Raw genomic sequence first — 15,124 nt, 5'->3', positions numbered from 1 at the left:
GATATAGAGCTCCAGGACTGTAACGCAAGTGTTGTACACTTCCTTGTTATTTGGATAACCGTTCTGTCGGACTCTCGTCTCTGGTATTTCTACAACGAGACTCGTATTGGGGGTTATCTCAGCCAAGGTTGAGAATGAATTGGGGGGGAAGGAACTTTGGCTTTGACTCCCTCAAGAACATGAACCACGACATGGAGGAGAAAGGGATTGCTGGCGGCGAATGTCTCCAGCTTGAGACCCGCTGAGGGACCACCGCCGGAGGCGGAGGTGCCTAAGCGCTGCCCGGCAACGATCCCTTTCTCCTCCTTGTCGCGGTTCAGTCAACTTCACATTGATGAGGACGTTGAAGAACCAGGAACGTCGGAGAACCCAACGCGGTCGTTTGAGATTCATAATATCGGCTCACACAGCTTTTGGCCGTTATAATATATATTATATGATATAGATATCTATGTAGGCTATATGATAATATTTAGATATAGAGCTCCAGGACTCCCGTGTGTTCTAGAATATTTACAGAACACGGCTAAAGGCTGTGTGCGCCTCGCCATTGCGATACATCCACTGTAAACAGAGCGCATGGTACCGTGGCTGCAAGCTGCTCAGGGCCACACCCCCACCCTCCTCCTTGACCCGCCTCGCTCCTCCTCATTTGCATTATAGCTACAGACACCAAAACAGCGCATTTGGGGGAAGCTCAATGTGCGACTGGCTTGGAGTGGCTGTAACTCTGCACCACGGCTGAATTTCGGGAACGTCTTTGAATACTGTGTTAGTTGCCCACTAATACCTATATTAAAGAATACATAAAATACCATGTCATGGGACCTTTAATAAATAATGAAATGGACACAAGTATAAGCTTATTGTCACATGCATCAGGCAGCCGTGGCCTAATGTTTAAGGTGGACTTAACATCAGAGGGTTGTAAGTGGATAAAAGCGTCAGCTAAGTGTAATGTAGTAATAATAATAATAATAATAGATTCACAAGTAAGATATGAAGTAAATTGATGTTGGTGTATGTATGTGTCTTGAGAGAGAAATTCAGTATTGTAGAAAAGGCAATAAATGCAAAGGCAAACCTTGATTTTTGATATATATATTTATAGGATTGGAAAGACAAAGCCCAACAAGAGCGGGAGGACAGGGACACAGGGTTGGCAGAGCCAAATAAATGCCCCAATTGCCAAATAACCTTCACAAGACAGAAGGATTTAAAATTTCATCAAAGAGGCTGCCATGAATGTGTGTGTGACATTTGCAATGAAACATTTCAACATGAAAAAAAACTGGAGAGACACAAAAACAAGAACCACAAACAACAATACCAATGTGACCACTGCAAAAAAAAACTTTGCTGAAAAAAGAAACCTGGCAAGACACGCAAATGCCTGCACGAAAAAGTGAATTCATTGCATACATTTACAAAATATTGAGTATTTACATTCTCCCTATTAAATTCTACAGTTGATGCCCCAGTCCAGTTTGCCCAGTCTCTTTTATTTCTTTCTTCTTAAATGCTTTGTCTTTGATTGCATGGTATGGGTCCCAGACTTCTTACTAGTGTTGGTATTTGACTGCACTGCTGTAGTAAATGTGTGTGTGCGTTTTCTTTTGGGCTCATGTAGCTGCACTGGCCGTCCTTTGGGTACCGCTTGACGACTCCCATTCCCAGTCTTCCTTTTTCTGTTTGGTTGGACCTTGATTTTCTTGCCCATTCCTGTTTTCTTGATCTCGCTAGCCCCAAAATTATAAAGAGCACTCACCAAATTGGATTGCATAGCTCTTGCAGAGCTTAGGGATTCTACTCTTTTTGAAAATTTAACTATCCCTTTTGCCAAATTAAGATCTCTGGTGGTTTGAAGCTTTTGGAGTATCTGCATACAGCTGGTTTGCAACAAATGTTCTGCGGTTTCAATAACATCAGCTGGAGAGTCAGGGTTTTCTATCTCCACAGGAGTTGAGCAGTGTGTTGTTCCCATGATAGTGGATGCCTCGCTGGGAAGACCGTCGCCTTGTGCAAGCTCTTTCTGACCACCCACATCACAAGAGCGTAAGGCATTGTAACTATCAACAGGAAGTGTTTTCCCTAATGCTATCCATGCCAATTTTTGTCTACTTTCTGGGTTGGTAACGGGGATGAAATTAATACAGTGTGCTACATTTGCCATCCACAGTACATACTGGTGTTTGCATGGGGTCCCATCTTTACCAGTCTGGCAGCTACACACTCCAAGACTCATGTCCACGGTGTAACTGAAAAATAATAAAGCACATTTTACATTAATATCATAGCATAAATTACAAAGGTTCACTAGGACTGCTAAAAATAATTTATTAGCTGTTTATTCGGGCTGGGCCAAGCGTGCACTAAAGGCGGTGGGTTCTGTCCCATCACATCAGGTGGTATGGCAAAACATGTAGACCATTAGGGGGCAACGTCACACCAACATCACGTGACACTTCTAAAAACCTTTTTCTTGTTTTTTTATAGTACTGTTTGTATTATTATTATTAATATTATTATTATTGTTATTATTATTATTATTTAATTGCATGGGCAAACATTGCAAAATGGGTCATAACTCAAAGGGAGAATTTTCAGTTGCTACATAAATTGTCAAAATAGTAAATACATGATCAGTTAAATCTTTAGATTTGATACTATACCTTTGACTGGTATCTGAAGCGCTTCCAACTTTGAAGATGTTGTTGCCAAAGTCTCTCACAGTGGAGAGATAGGTATCCAGCTGTTTTTTATCTGGAACTTTGAAGCCTGTGCTTCCATCCTTTCCTTTCCCCATGAATCGGTGCCTGTATAGACCATCATAACTTCCATCAGCAATACTGAGCAGCTTATTCTTGTAATGGTCTTCCAGATCAATTGTCAGCTTGTCCAGTAGCCCAACAACATTGTACTCTTTTGTACGACGTAGAATCACATCCTTCAAAACCAGAAACTGGGCCTCTGCAAAGTTATTCGTGTGATTGCCTCTAACAGGTAGTTCTGTTCTGAAGCATAGAGCAAAAGCTTCTTTGTCTTTGAACAGATTGTGTAGATAACTCAGTAGATTTGGGTATCGTTTGCATTGGTCATCATTCAAAAGTGCACTGAAACAGTTGTCGAATTCTTGCTTTGTTTGGGCATATAGGGACTTCTTAAAAAGGTTTAGGATATGGGGCCTGTCTGATTGGTTGATATTATGGCTACCCTCATGAAGCCATCTCCAGACCTGCTGGAGCATGTGAAAGATGCAAAGGAGTAAAACACAAGATGGCCAAACAGACTTCAGTGCATTTCTTTCTTCTTTGCAGTTGTCTGTGAGGATGACTTGGGGTCCTTGTTCTGGGCCACGGCCATTGAACGCATGCTGAGGTAAACAGGAGCGAAGCATTTCAAAACCCTGTTTAAGTGTGCTTTCTTGCTCATCACTAGTGATGAAGATACCAAGTGGTAGTGCTCCAGATACACTGTGTGTGCACATTAAAAACACTTTCAGATTGTGCTCTTCTGTGTTGGAAGTCGCATCCACAAAAACCAATTCACCAGACTGCTGTACTTCCTTGTGCACACGATTCATCAGAGGTGTTACAATGGCAATTATGAGAGGCTTACCAACACCCTCATATATTTGATGACGAGTTGTAGCTTCTGGGTTTTCAGCCTGGTACTGAACTAGTTTCTCAGCGAGTCTCTCATACATCAGAACCCCTTGCCCACCATACCTGTCCTTGCCAAACTGAGAGTAAAGGTAACTGAAATCCCTTCTCCTTGGCATAATTGCTCGATTGGCTTTTTTTCTGTGGAAATCCAGTTCATCCTCACATGAATCCTTTAGGTCCTTCAAATACTGCTGTCTGGCCATTGCTGGGGTGTGTCCTTTTTCAAACAATTGCAAGACCTTTTCTGTGCACTCCTGGGAAAGACTGCTGAAATTGGAGGCCTCAAGTGTTGCCACAGAATGGTTGTGTTCCCACTCGATCTCGATGGAACCGCATGCCTGAGTGCCTATCTTCATCTTCAGCTGGAAGGGGCAATTCGTGTTTTTCACGCGAGCAGATGGATTGGTGTGAAGTTTTTTCTGAGGATCTTTGCTCGGGCTCCAATTTCGTGTGTTGTGATGGCATCGATAATAATTTTGTACCTCATATCCACTCCCTATAAAACTCCCTTGAATCAGCAAGGAAGAAATCTTGAGAAGAAACGCAGTGTAGGGGATCCCTTCTTCCAGGGATGGTCAGGAGTGCAATGGGTGCCACAATTGACACACAGGTAAATACATGCACATCATATAAAAATGGTGATGGGGTTCTGGCCGGTTATCCATGAGGAGAGTCCAGGCATCCAGTCCAGCACCCGCAACACGCTAGAACAGACAGAATAGTGAATTAGAATGGAAAAGTACATAGTGGGAATGTATAATGTAATAAGAAAAGCACAAGCAAACAGAGTAGTCTTCACTTCGCATCTGTTGTTTTCACACTCCAAATGCAAGATTGTAGAGGTGCGTTTTGAGCTTCCCTTTGAATAGCTCCACAGAGTCAGCTTCCCTGATCGCAGATGGCAGCCTATTCCATAGAAAGGGGGCTCGATAGGCAAACGCTCTCTGTCCAGCCGATTTCTTTTTAACCTTCGGCAGTGATAGAAGGCCGGCTCCCGAAGACCGGAGGGACCGAGAAGGACTATAAGGAATGATCAGGTCCTTCAGGTACGATGGAGATAATCCATGCAAGGCTTTATAGGTTAGCAATAGCACTTTAAAGTCTGATCTGAAAGTTATTGGTAGCCAGTGTAGAGAGGCGAGAATAGGTGTAATATGATCAAACTTTCTCGTTCTGGTCAGCAGTCTAGCTGCCACATTGTGTACCAGCTGTAGACTTTTTGTGGTAGAGTTCGGTAATCCCGAGAACAGTGCATTGCAATAGTCCAGTCTTGACGAAACAAATGCATGAATCAGTGTCTCTGCATCCACTGCAGATAACATTGGTCTGATTCTTGCAATGTTTCTCAGATGGAAAAAGGCAATTCTAGTTATACTTCTTATATGCTGGTCAAAGCATAATTGAGGGTCAAACAGGACACCAAGATTTCTGACGGATGCACTCTGTGGGATGGCAAAGCCATCCAACCACAGAGAGACATCCTCAAACTTTTCCCGGTCCCGCTTCGAGCCGATAATCATCAGCTCTGTCTTCCCAGTATTAAGCTGTAGGAAGTTTTGTGACATCCAGCCCTTCACAGCAGCCAGACAGGACTCAACCCTTTGAATCTGGGCCGAGTCCCCGGAATCTACAGGAATGTAGAGCTGGGTGTCATCCGCATAGCAATGGAAACTAATTCCGAAGCCGCGGATAACGTCACCCAGGGGAAGCATATAAATTGCAAAAAGTAATGGACCAAGAACCGACCCTTGTGGTACGCCAAAGCGCAATTTACAATGCTTTGATTCTGCACCCTCATGAAGCACAAATTGGGTTCTATCTGTGAGGTACGATTCAAGCCAACCAAGAGCCGTACCCCCGAAACCAACATAGTGTTCAAGACGGTGAAGAAGAGTGCTGTGGTCGATCGTATCAAACGCAGCGCTCAGATCCAACATCACAAGCATTGTGCTTGTATTTTTATCCAAAGCTAAAAGGATGTCATTTACAACTCTTGTAATAGCAGTTTCAGTTGAGTGGAAATTCCTGAACCCCGACTGGAAAGATTCGAAGAGATTATTCCTCGTCACAGGGGCGTAGGAACGTGTTTAACATTGGAGGGGACACATATCGGAAACCTGACAGATTCATTGATGGTTCGAAGAGAAATATGTCATAAATGAACTACACTGCAAAACATTCACAAATGTATTTTATTCTTCTAAAAATATACATTTGTAAAGGAAAACACATTTTGAATGGCAGTATTGAACTGATAGCCTACATATCAAATCAATTATTTAATTGCAGGCCTTATCATACAGTTTTGTAGACTGATAAATAACATGTGAAAAATATTGATCTAAATTTGAATTCGTATTTTCTGAATACCTTTTATTTTCTTAGTTGTAGCCTATCTTATGCCTCAATGAACACACAGGCAAAGGTTAAGGTTAAAGGGAAAAACAGCATCAAGAATTTTAACATATACACCAACGGTTCTATCAACATCCTTTCTGTACCGACAGCGATATATTGATGCACTTCTTATGACAAATGTACTTATTGTAAGTCGCTTTGGATAAAAGCGGCTGCTAAATGCCCTAAATGTAAACGTAAATGTAACTTGTTTTTAATCTCAAGTAGGCCTATGTGATATTATTCGAACATTTCCACTAACTGATTGGTGTGTGAAGGCAAACGAAAACGACATTAGAATGGATGTAATGAACTGATAAATATAAATTAGTGTGTAGAACTGATACAAATAAAAGCTAGATAGCACTGTAGTGTTATCCAACAGTGTCAAACGTGCCGTGACACACAAAAGGTTGAAAAACTATGGCCTAGGCAAAAGAGCCAAAATGTTTTCTTCTCCTGTCATTTGCAGCCACGAAATGCTTGCAAATTGACTTCTTGTCAGTAAGTCAAGTCTATCCTGATGGAAATGACAGACAGCAACATGGTTGAGTCTGTTTTGAGACATTGTGGACCGGAGCCAGGTTTTGAGCCTGCGGAGGACACTAAAACTTCTCAGCTATTCTACTGCTGTCTTTTCATTTTAACAGCTCTAACCTGTTGCGTTAGCTGCAGACACCCGCATCTCAAACAGTCTGAGCCGTTGATGGGATGCGGCAGCTTATGGCTGTCTTGCGAGTGAGACGTATTCACGCGAGATCACGAGATCACGCGATTAGAGTTGCAGGCTGGCAGCGATCAGCAGCGGTGACAGCGGTGCTTACGTCCCCGATGGAAAGCAGGCAACTTTTCTTCTAGGCAGCGATTCGAAGGCGTTTCCAGCCTGAAGTCCTTATAACTTCCAACCGCCCCCAACCCTGCGCGCTGCCATACATGGGGCAGGTGACAAGACGCTGTGTTGCGCTTTCAAAATAAAAGCGAGTAAATTATAAAAAATATATATATATATTTTGCGGCATAATTTTTTGGGGGGGGACAAATGCGCCTGTCTCGAAAATTGGAGGGGACACGTCCCCCCCGGTTCCTACGCCCTTGCCTCGTCAGATAATCAACGATTTGCTTTGCTACAATCCTTTCCTGTACCTTGGACAAGAAGGGCAGATTCGATTTCAAGGCTGCGGTTTTAACACCGCAGCCTTGAAATTGGAAGGAACAATTCCTGTTGAAAACGAAAGATTCATAAGCAAGAGGATAACAGGCCCCACCGTTGGAAGAAGTTCCTTAAGAACCCTGGAAGGGAGAGGATCCAACATACAGGTTGTTGGCTTTGAGGCCTTTATCACCCTTTCAAGTTCCACCAAGGAAATTGCCTTAAACTCCAAAAGAGTTGCGTCAGAGTTCACCATCCTACTTGGCAGAACCCCATCCTGCCCCACAGGATGTGTAGGATTAGCCGCACGGCAAGCATCAATTTCCTCTCTAATTGATTGAATCTTATTCTCAAAGAAATCCATGAATTCACCTGCCACGATCGAGGAGCCTACGGTCTGATTCTGTTTCTGAGTGAGACTCCTCACCGTGTCAAAAAGAAACGTAGGATTATTTCTATTCAAATTAATGATATAGTTAATTTTAATGATATAGTTATTTAACCCTTATAGGTGATCAGACTATTATGCCATGCAAGATGAAAGACCTCAAGTTTAGTCGAGCGCCATTTGCGTTCAAGGATCCTGCAGTTTCGCTTCAAAATGCGCGTTTCTGCATTAAACCAAGGGGCTGGTTTTTTCAATGTTCGTTTTTTTGTTACGTGCGGAGCAACTGAATCAATGGCAACAGACAAGGCAATGTTGAGGTCATCAGTAAGGCACTCCAAAGAACCACTATAGTTACAGAGAGGTGCAAGTGAACCAGATAACTTATCTGCCATAGCTGTAATGGTTGCAGGTGTGATGCGGCGACAGCTGAAAGTAGCTTGCTGATCGTCGCAGGGGCAGGATACCACCACCTGGAAAGTGAGCAAAAAGTGGTCTGATAAAGCTGAGGTGTAGGAAGAGACCACTAGCTGTGAAATGTCTACACCGCGGGTCAGAACGAGATCCAGCGTGTTTCCACCAATGTGGGTTGGGTGCTGGACGAGCTGTTTGAAGCCAAGCGTATCTGTAATGGACAGAAAAGCCCTTGTGAGGGCATCAGACGGGTTATTCACGTGAATGTTGAAATCCCCAATAAGCAAAATATTGTCTGAATATGTAGCCAAATCAGCTGCAAAGTCAGAAAACTCATCAACAAAAACTGAATACGGTCCTGGGGGACGGTATACTACAGCTAAAACAAAAGAGTCTGGAACTCGTTTTGCTTCTCGGGGAGCTGAGGTGCAGAGCGCTAGCACCTCAAAGGATCTGAAAATATATCTATTTGGCTTTAAATTAAGCTTAGAATTAGATATCAGGGCTACTCCACCACCTTTCTTAACTTCTCTAGATACTTGGGTGCTAACGTAATGGGGTGGAGTAGCTTCGTTTAGGGCTAGAAACTCATCTGGTTTTAACCAGGTTTCACAAAGCCCCAGTATGTCGATCTTTTTATCAATAATTAGATCATGGACCAAGAGCGCCTTCGATGAAAGCGACCTTATGTTCATGAACCCTATTCTGAGTGCTTCCTTTTTATTATTTTCAGAGGGAGTCCGGTTAACACTCAGCTCTGAAGCGGTCAAGGAGATGCCACGGTTTCGACATACTGGTTGCGGCCCTCATCTGCGGGTTTTACACCTCGAGACAGCGCGAGGCCGCACCACCGTACATATAGGTACAGCGTTATTTTCAGAGGGAGTCTGGTTAACACTCAGCTCTGAGGCGATCAGTGGGATCGCCAGAGTTGGACATACTGGTCGCGGCCCTCGCCTGCGGGTTTTACACCTCGAGACAGCGCGAGGCCGCACCACCGTACATATAGGTACAACACTCTCTGAAACAAAAACAACACGCTCTGAAACAATTGGTGCAATAGATACTGGTTCAGCTAACCTCGGACTCCTAAATACAGCGCAGCGATGGTGGCTGCGTAGGCGCGTTGATCAAGCGTCAGGTTAGGCGCGTTACTCGCGTAATAGAGCACTGATATAACAAGTTTTGATGAAGATATTTGGTACTGTGGCATCCCGCCCCGTAAGCCTCGGCTCGGACCAGCCCGAGGGTTGGTCCTGGACGGCGTGTACCGCCGTCACCCAGCAGATGGCGGCCGAGAGCAGCCCTTTCGGCTCCCCAATCAGGGTGATTGGGGGACACCTGGCCGAAAGCTGAGGAGGCGATATAAAAGGACTGACATTTGGACAGCACGGCACGGGAGAGCAAGGAGGAAGGTAGCGCTCTGGTGTGAGAGAGCCTGGAGGCTCACGGAGGCCCTAGAGACCGCGTCTCCTTCGTTGTTCTGATTTAAGTTGATTGTTAATAAATGCCTGAAATGGCTAAACCCCCAATGCAAAGCGTGTTGTGTCCGTGGAACCCGGCCCAACCGAGCACCGGGTTGCCACATATGGTGGAGAATGCAGGCAGGATGAAGATCCCACTACGACCCCCCGGTACAGACGCCGCCGCAGCCGCAAGGGACGTCGCCGCCGCCGCAAGAGATGTCGCCGCCGCCGCAAGAGACGTCGCCGCCGCCGCAAGAGACGTCGCCGCCGCCGCAAGAGACGTCGCCGCCGCCGCAAGAGACGTCGCCGCCGCCGCAAGAGACGTCGCCGCCGCCGCAAGAGACGTCGCCGCTGCCGCAAGAGACGTCGCCGCTGCCGCAAGGGACGCTGCTGCCGCCGTAAGGGACGCCGCCGCCGCCGTAAGGGACGCCGCCGCCGCCGTAAGGGACGCCGCCGCCGCCGTAAGGGACGCCACCGCCGCCGTAAGGGACGCCGCTGCCGCCGGCGCCGCAGCGGGAGACAGGGCCGCGGCGCGAGGCCGGGACGGGACGGCGCCGCCGGCCGACGTGGGGACGGGTCGGCCCTGTATGCTGGCAAACTGTTGGACCCAGGGTCCGTCCCGGAGCCCAACCATACCCGCAAGGGTTATGAACCAGGACACGCAGGCCATGGTGGACACCGGCAGCGTGGTCACCCTCCTCCGCCCCGACTTGGCGGGAGGGAGGGAGGGGAAACCCATGGAGGTGGCCTGCGTGCACGGGGACATACAGACCTTAAAGACCTGCCATGTGGTCGTACGGACACCACAAGGGGTGTTTACGGCACGGGCGGGGATTGTTCCCCACCTCCCGGTTCCGCTCCTAATTGGGAGGGATTGCCTGATTTTCCGTCGGCTTTGGGACCCGGCGCTAGAGTCCCGGGGCCGGAGAGATGCGTCCCCCGCCGGCGCGGCGGGGGACGAGGCTGCCGGAGATGACGCTGCCGGAGACGACGCAGCCGACGCAGACCAAGCACCTGACTACCCGGGGCTTAGACAAAGGGTGGAGGAGTGTGGCATCCCGCCCCGTAAGCCTCGGCTCGGACCAGCCCGAGGGTTGGTCCTGGACGGCGTGTACCGCCGTCACCCAGCAGATGGCGGCCGAGAGCAGCCCTTTCGGCTCCCCAATCAGGGTGATTGGGGGACACCTGGCCGAAAGCTGAGGAGGCGATATAAAAGGACTGACATTTGGACAGCACGGCACGGGAGAGCAAGGAGGAAGGTAGCGCTCTGGTGCGAGAGAGCCTGGAGGCCCACGGAGGCCCACGGAGGCCCACGGAGGCCCTAGAGACCGCGTCTCCTTCGTTGTTCTGATTTAAGTTGATTGTTAATAAATGCCTGCAATGGCTTATACTTCACACCAAAGTGTCGTTCATCCGTGGAACCTGGCCCAACCGAGCGCCGGGTTGCCACACACACACACACACACACACACACACACGCGCAAAGGCACCCTCACTGTGTGTGTGTGTGTTTAGGAAGGTATGTGTCGCTGAGTTGATGAATGCGTTGTTCGGGTTTATTGCTCCTATCAACGCAGACGGGTCCAGGTGGCAAGCAAGGTTGTATTGATACATGTTTTTTTTATCAGAGAGAGAGACAGGGAGTTGACAACTGTGAGAGAGGCATGGAGGAAGATGTAGAGAGGGGGAGAAGGGAGTAAGAGATCAGCAAACACATATTTTCTTGACACAGACATCGTGAACAAGCCCATAACTTTTAGGATTGATGAGTATTTGATCGTGAGAACACATTGTTTCACCGTGAGTGAGTGTTAAAAAGAATGAATGAATGCGGGCGCGCGTTTAGGCCTATGTGTAAAATAATTAATGAATGCGGGCGCGCGTGTGTGCGTCCATCTGTTTAAACACACGCAAACTAAACACGTAACGCATAATACAGTCGATGGCAATGTAGATTAACGGGGGGACACATGCATTAGGAACACAAGTCGATAACGATAATGCATACAATACTGGTAAGAAACGATGTTTGTAAATGTATTGCGTAGGCTATATCATAAATAGAACAATAGTTACCGCATATCATGTGTGTTAAGTTTTCTTGCCGAAAATAGCAATCGCCAAGCTACTTGCGTTTGGCGCGTCTCACTTGCGTTTCAGACCGTTAAAATAAGGCCCTGTGTGTGTGTGTGTGTGTGTGTGTGTGTGTGTGTGTGACAAGGATTTTATTGCGTTAGTGTGGATCCTCGGTGCCATCTGCTAAATAATGAATACCCGGAGAGACGTACATCAACATGCGTGTGTGTGTGTACTAGAGTGTACTAGACTGTAGGCACTCTATATATTGCAGTGATAATCACATCGATGAATACTGTGCACGGCCGCCATGTGCATTATTGTGTGTTATGTGTGATTGCATATTGATTGAATATTTACTAATGTGTGACTGCATTGGTGGTGCCATTGTGCATGTATAAATTGATGTGTGTGAGTGTTGCATTTGTGTGTGTGTATGTGTGTGTGCACAATGGACAAACAGGACACATAGGAGAACATCTAAAGGGGAATATAAATAAAATATAAAGCTGAGTCATTTCAAGCCAGGCGTCCCCTTGCCTCCCTTTCTCTGTCTCTCTATCTCTTATCTGCAGCCAGATTCCAATCTCTTACAAGATTTGTCTGTCTGTCTGTCTGTCTGTCTGTCTGTCTGTCTGTCTGTCTGTCTGTCTGTCTGTCTGTCTGTCTGTCTGTCTGTCTGCAAGCCGGTCGTTCTGTTGATGTGTTTCCATTTAAACCGCAATTCCTTTTATGTATTCATTATTAAAGTAATATAAATAATAAGAATAAATAAACATTGATCGAATTGAGGCAGTTTTGTGAAATTGATTAGCATATCTCCCAATCAAAAGAGAATTTAGAGCTTGAATCCCCTCCTCTTCCTTCTGCTCTTTCCTCCTACTGTTCTCCTTCCTCCTCATTCGCTCCACCTCCTAGCTCTCCCCACTCTTCCAAACTCCAACCCTCCTCCTCCGATCTCTCCCACCTCCTCCCCCATCTCCCCTCTCGATGCAACTCAAAACATCTGAACTTCGTTGTTTGTTTGTTTTGGATCACAGGGGGCCTATTTAATCTATTTGACACACACACACACACACACACACACACACACACACACACACACACACACACACACAAAGTATTTTTGTATAATAATACTGCCTCACATATCTTGCGGGAAGGTCACCAGCATGGGCTATTAGTATTCCCCATCCCCTTTCTATCTTCCCCAACCTCCATCCCCTCTCTCTGTCTCAACCTGAGAGATGGGGGACATGAAGATATTAATTCCTGCATAAAACATCTTTATTCTCACCAGTTTTAAAACGCATAACTCAAAAATGATCAAAATAGAGAAAATACATTAAATGATAAAGAGAGCGCATGGAATTTATAAAGCAAGGGAGAGAGGAGGGGAGAGATAGAGGGGGGAGAGACAGAGAGGGGAAAGGAGGGGAGAGACAGAGGGATGAGAGACAGAGGGGGGAGGCGAGGGGAGAGACAGAGGGGGGAGACGAGGGATGAGAGATAGAGGGGTGAGAGGAGGGGAGAGACAGAGGGATGAGAGGTCAGAGACAGAGTGATGAGAGAAGGTCAGAGAGAGAGGGATGAGAGGTCAGAGACAGAGGGGAGAGAGACAAGGCAAGGGTACTGTAACAGGCCGAGATCATTTTGTTTGTGAAGAAATGAAAATGCATAACAAGACAGTGTTCTTTTGAGAGGACAAAAGTGGTGGCAGTGGAGCAGATTATTATTTTTTTTCCATCTTCCTGTCGCAGACATAGCTCCGTTAGTCCTTCATCTGATGTTAGGTTATTTGTTGTCTGACACTCTTCCCTCCCCTCCTTCCATCCCTTTCCTCTGACGGGACAACCTTGGAACAGATTGGCTCCATTGTGATTTGCAGCTTTACTGATCTCAACTCGCCTGTAGGGGTAAACACACTGTTCCTTGTCTGTCTGCTCCCTGTCTTTCTCCCTCCTTCTTGCCTCTCTGTCTGTCTCTCTTTCAGCGTGCATGCAATGTACAATACGAATAATGGCTGATACATTGAAACCTGACAATCACGACCACAGAATATACTTGTTAAAAACCTACCAGAGGCTATATTCTCTTGACAGTAGAATCGCCTGAACAAAAGATTTATTAATATAAACTAACAAAGTAAAGACATACTTATTGGGAGCGGAGGCCAGTAAATGGAAAATAAGGAGGGCCAACCCCATAATTTGTAATAGGAAGTAAGAAAAATAAAAGATCTTAACTACCTCAAAACAAAAGGCTCTCATCCTCCAGTCCTAAATTAGTAAAAAAACAGCAAACCAAAAGCACACTTAGATTATAGCCAAGAGTGATGGTTTCCCTATAATACAAGAAAGTATTATATACTTAATTTGCTTGTTGTGAAACAATTGCTCTCTGCATTGTCAACTTAGTTGAAAACATTGACCACTTTAGGAATCTGAACCAATGGAGAAAACACACACAACTTGTATGTGTTTTTCTTGCAGATGGAGTTGATGTTGCAAACTGTGCTTGGATAAATGATAAAATATACAACAATTCTAAGTATATAAGGTGAAACAAAATAACTAGTGTATAAAGAGCAAACTAAAATATGACGTTTATAAATGTGTGTATCGGTGATGCCGTGCAAGAAACACTATTGAATGTTCAGTGTGGTTTGTAACAGGACATAGTTAAAGTGACCGTGTGCAGTATTCCCCCGAGAGTATGATAGAGGGTTCCTGTGATGACGTCTGAGCATGTGAGCATCCAGGCTTTTCTGTTTTTGCTGGACCGATTCGATATCTCTTCCACAACCTCAGACAGGAGAAGGGCCTGTAGTTCGGGTGGCTGGAGAACTGAATGATTCCCCTGGCTGTGGGCCTGCACCTCCTGGTGTAAACCTCCTGTAGACCGCGGAGAGTGCTCCCTGGGGTAGGTTCAGACGATGAATTGCCCTCTGAAGGGCCGCGCTCTCCTTCTGGGAGCCGCGCCCATAACAGGTCAGGAGGCTCTCTGAGATGCACGTTTATTAGGTCCTGACTTTCTGGAGGGAGGAGATAAAGGCGCTGGCGTGAGATGGATGCAACAGTGCGTCCACCCATTGGCCTGATTGGGATAGTTCTTCAGTTCAAAGGTTTATTTAATGGATGTGAGCAGAGGCTGGTTGATGCGGGAGGCATTCGTGGTGCTCCAATGGTATTGGGCAATACTCCTTCCAGCAAACCTCAGAAGTACGGACGGGAACGATAGCCATGCTGCGTCGGTGTAGAAACGAGTGAGGCAGTGTTGAAGGACAGCGCCGCGGTAGTGAGAGGACTTAGTTAGATAATTTGGCGATGATTGATTGAGAAGCCCTTGTAGATCAACAGGAAGCGTTGATTATGATGATGATCAGGTGTGTCTGGTTGAGTTGGAGAAAGGAGGAGTCCGGAGAAGCTGGAGTCCACTAGCCCCGCCCACAACATGAAACGCAAAGACAGACAAACCACCCTAGCTCCTGCTAGGATCCATGGCAGACGCTTTAACACTTTATGTTCACCTAAGGTAAATATCACTCACTCATTTATTAATAAAACGCGTC

The 15,124-nt window shown here is 46.2% G+C and overlaps 1 protein-coding gene and 1 long non-coding RNA gene across 2 annotated transcripts in view; both read right to left on the bottom strand.

The window, feature by feature from the left end:
• Positions 1–1,501: 1,501 nt before the first annotated feature.
• On the bottom strand, positions 1,502–4,078 carry LOC132446663 (uncharacterized). Its single transcript, XM_060037075.1, has 2 exons — positions 2,673–4,078; positions 1,502–2,258 (listed from the first exon to the last, which is right to left on the bottom strand). Exons 1-2 carry the CDS (start codon positions 4,019–4,021, stop codon positions 1,502–1,504), a joined length of 2,106 nt encoding a protein of 701 aa, XP_059893058.1. The 5' UTR covers positions 4,022–4,078.
• A 3,895-nt stretch (positions 4,079–7,973) lies between these two features.
• LOC132446476 (uncharacterized) overlaps positions 7,974–15,124 on the bottom strand; it is a 365,756-nt gene continuing 358,605 nt past the window's right edge. Inside the window, exon 2 of the long non-coding RNA XR_009522858.1 lies at positions 7,974–8,070. This is a non-coding gene — a long non-coding RNA (uncharacterized LOC132446476). The remainder of the gene's footprint in view (positions 8,071–15,124) is intronic.

This window comes from Gadus macrocephalus, chromosome 18, assembly GCF_031168955.1.
Source record: "Gadus macrocephalus chromosome 18, ASM3116895v1".
Classification (NCBI taxonomy): Eukaryota; Metazoa; Chordata; class Actinopteri; order Gadiformes; family Gadidae; genus Gadus; species Gadus macrocephalus.
The sequence above is the reverse complement of the archived record's forward strand: the minus strand, read 5'-3'. Positions and strand labels throughout refer to the sequence as shown.

What these genes read in the sequence shown, in the direction of transcription:
- LOC132446663 (XM_060037075.1), bottom strand. Translation starts at nt 4,021, where the DNA reads ATGAAGATAGGCACTCAGGCATGCGGTTCCATCGAGATCGAGTGGGAA. An exon ending in GCTTCAGATACCAGTCAAAG is followed by an intron (nt 2,259 to 2,672) that starts GTATAGTATCAA and finishes ATTATTTTTCAG; the next exon opens with TTACACCGTGGACATGAGTC.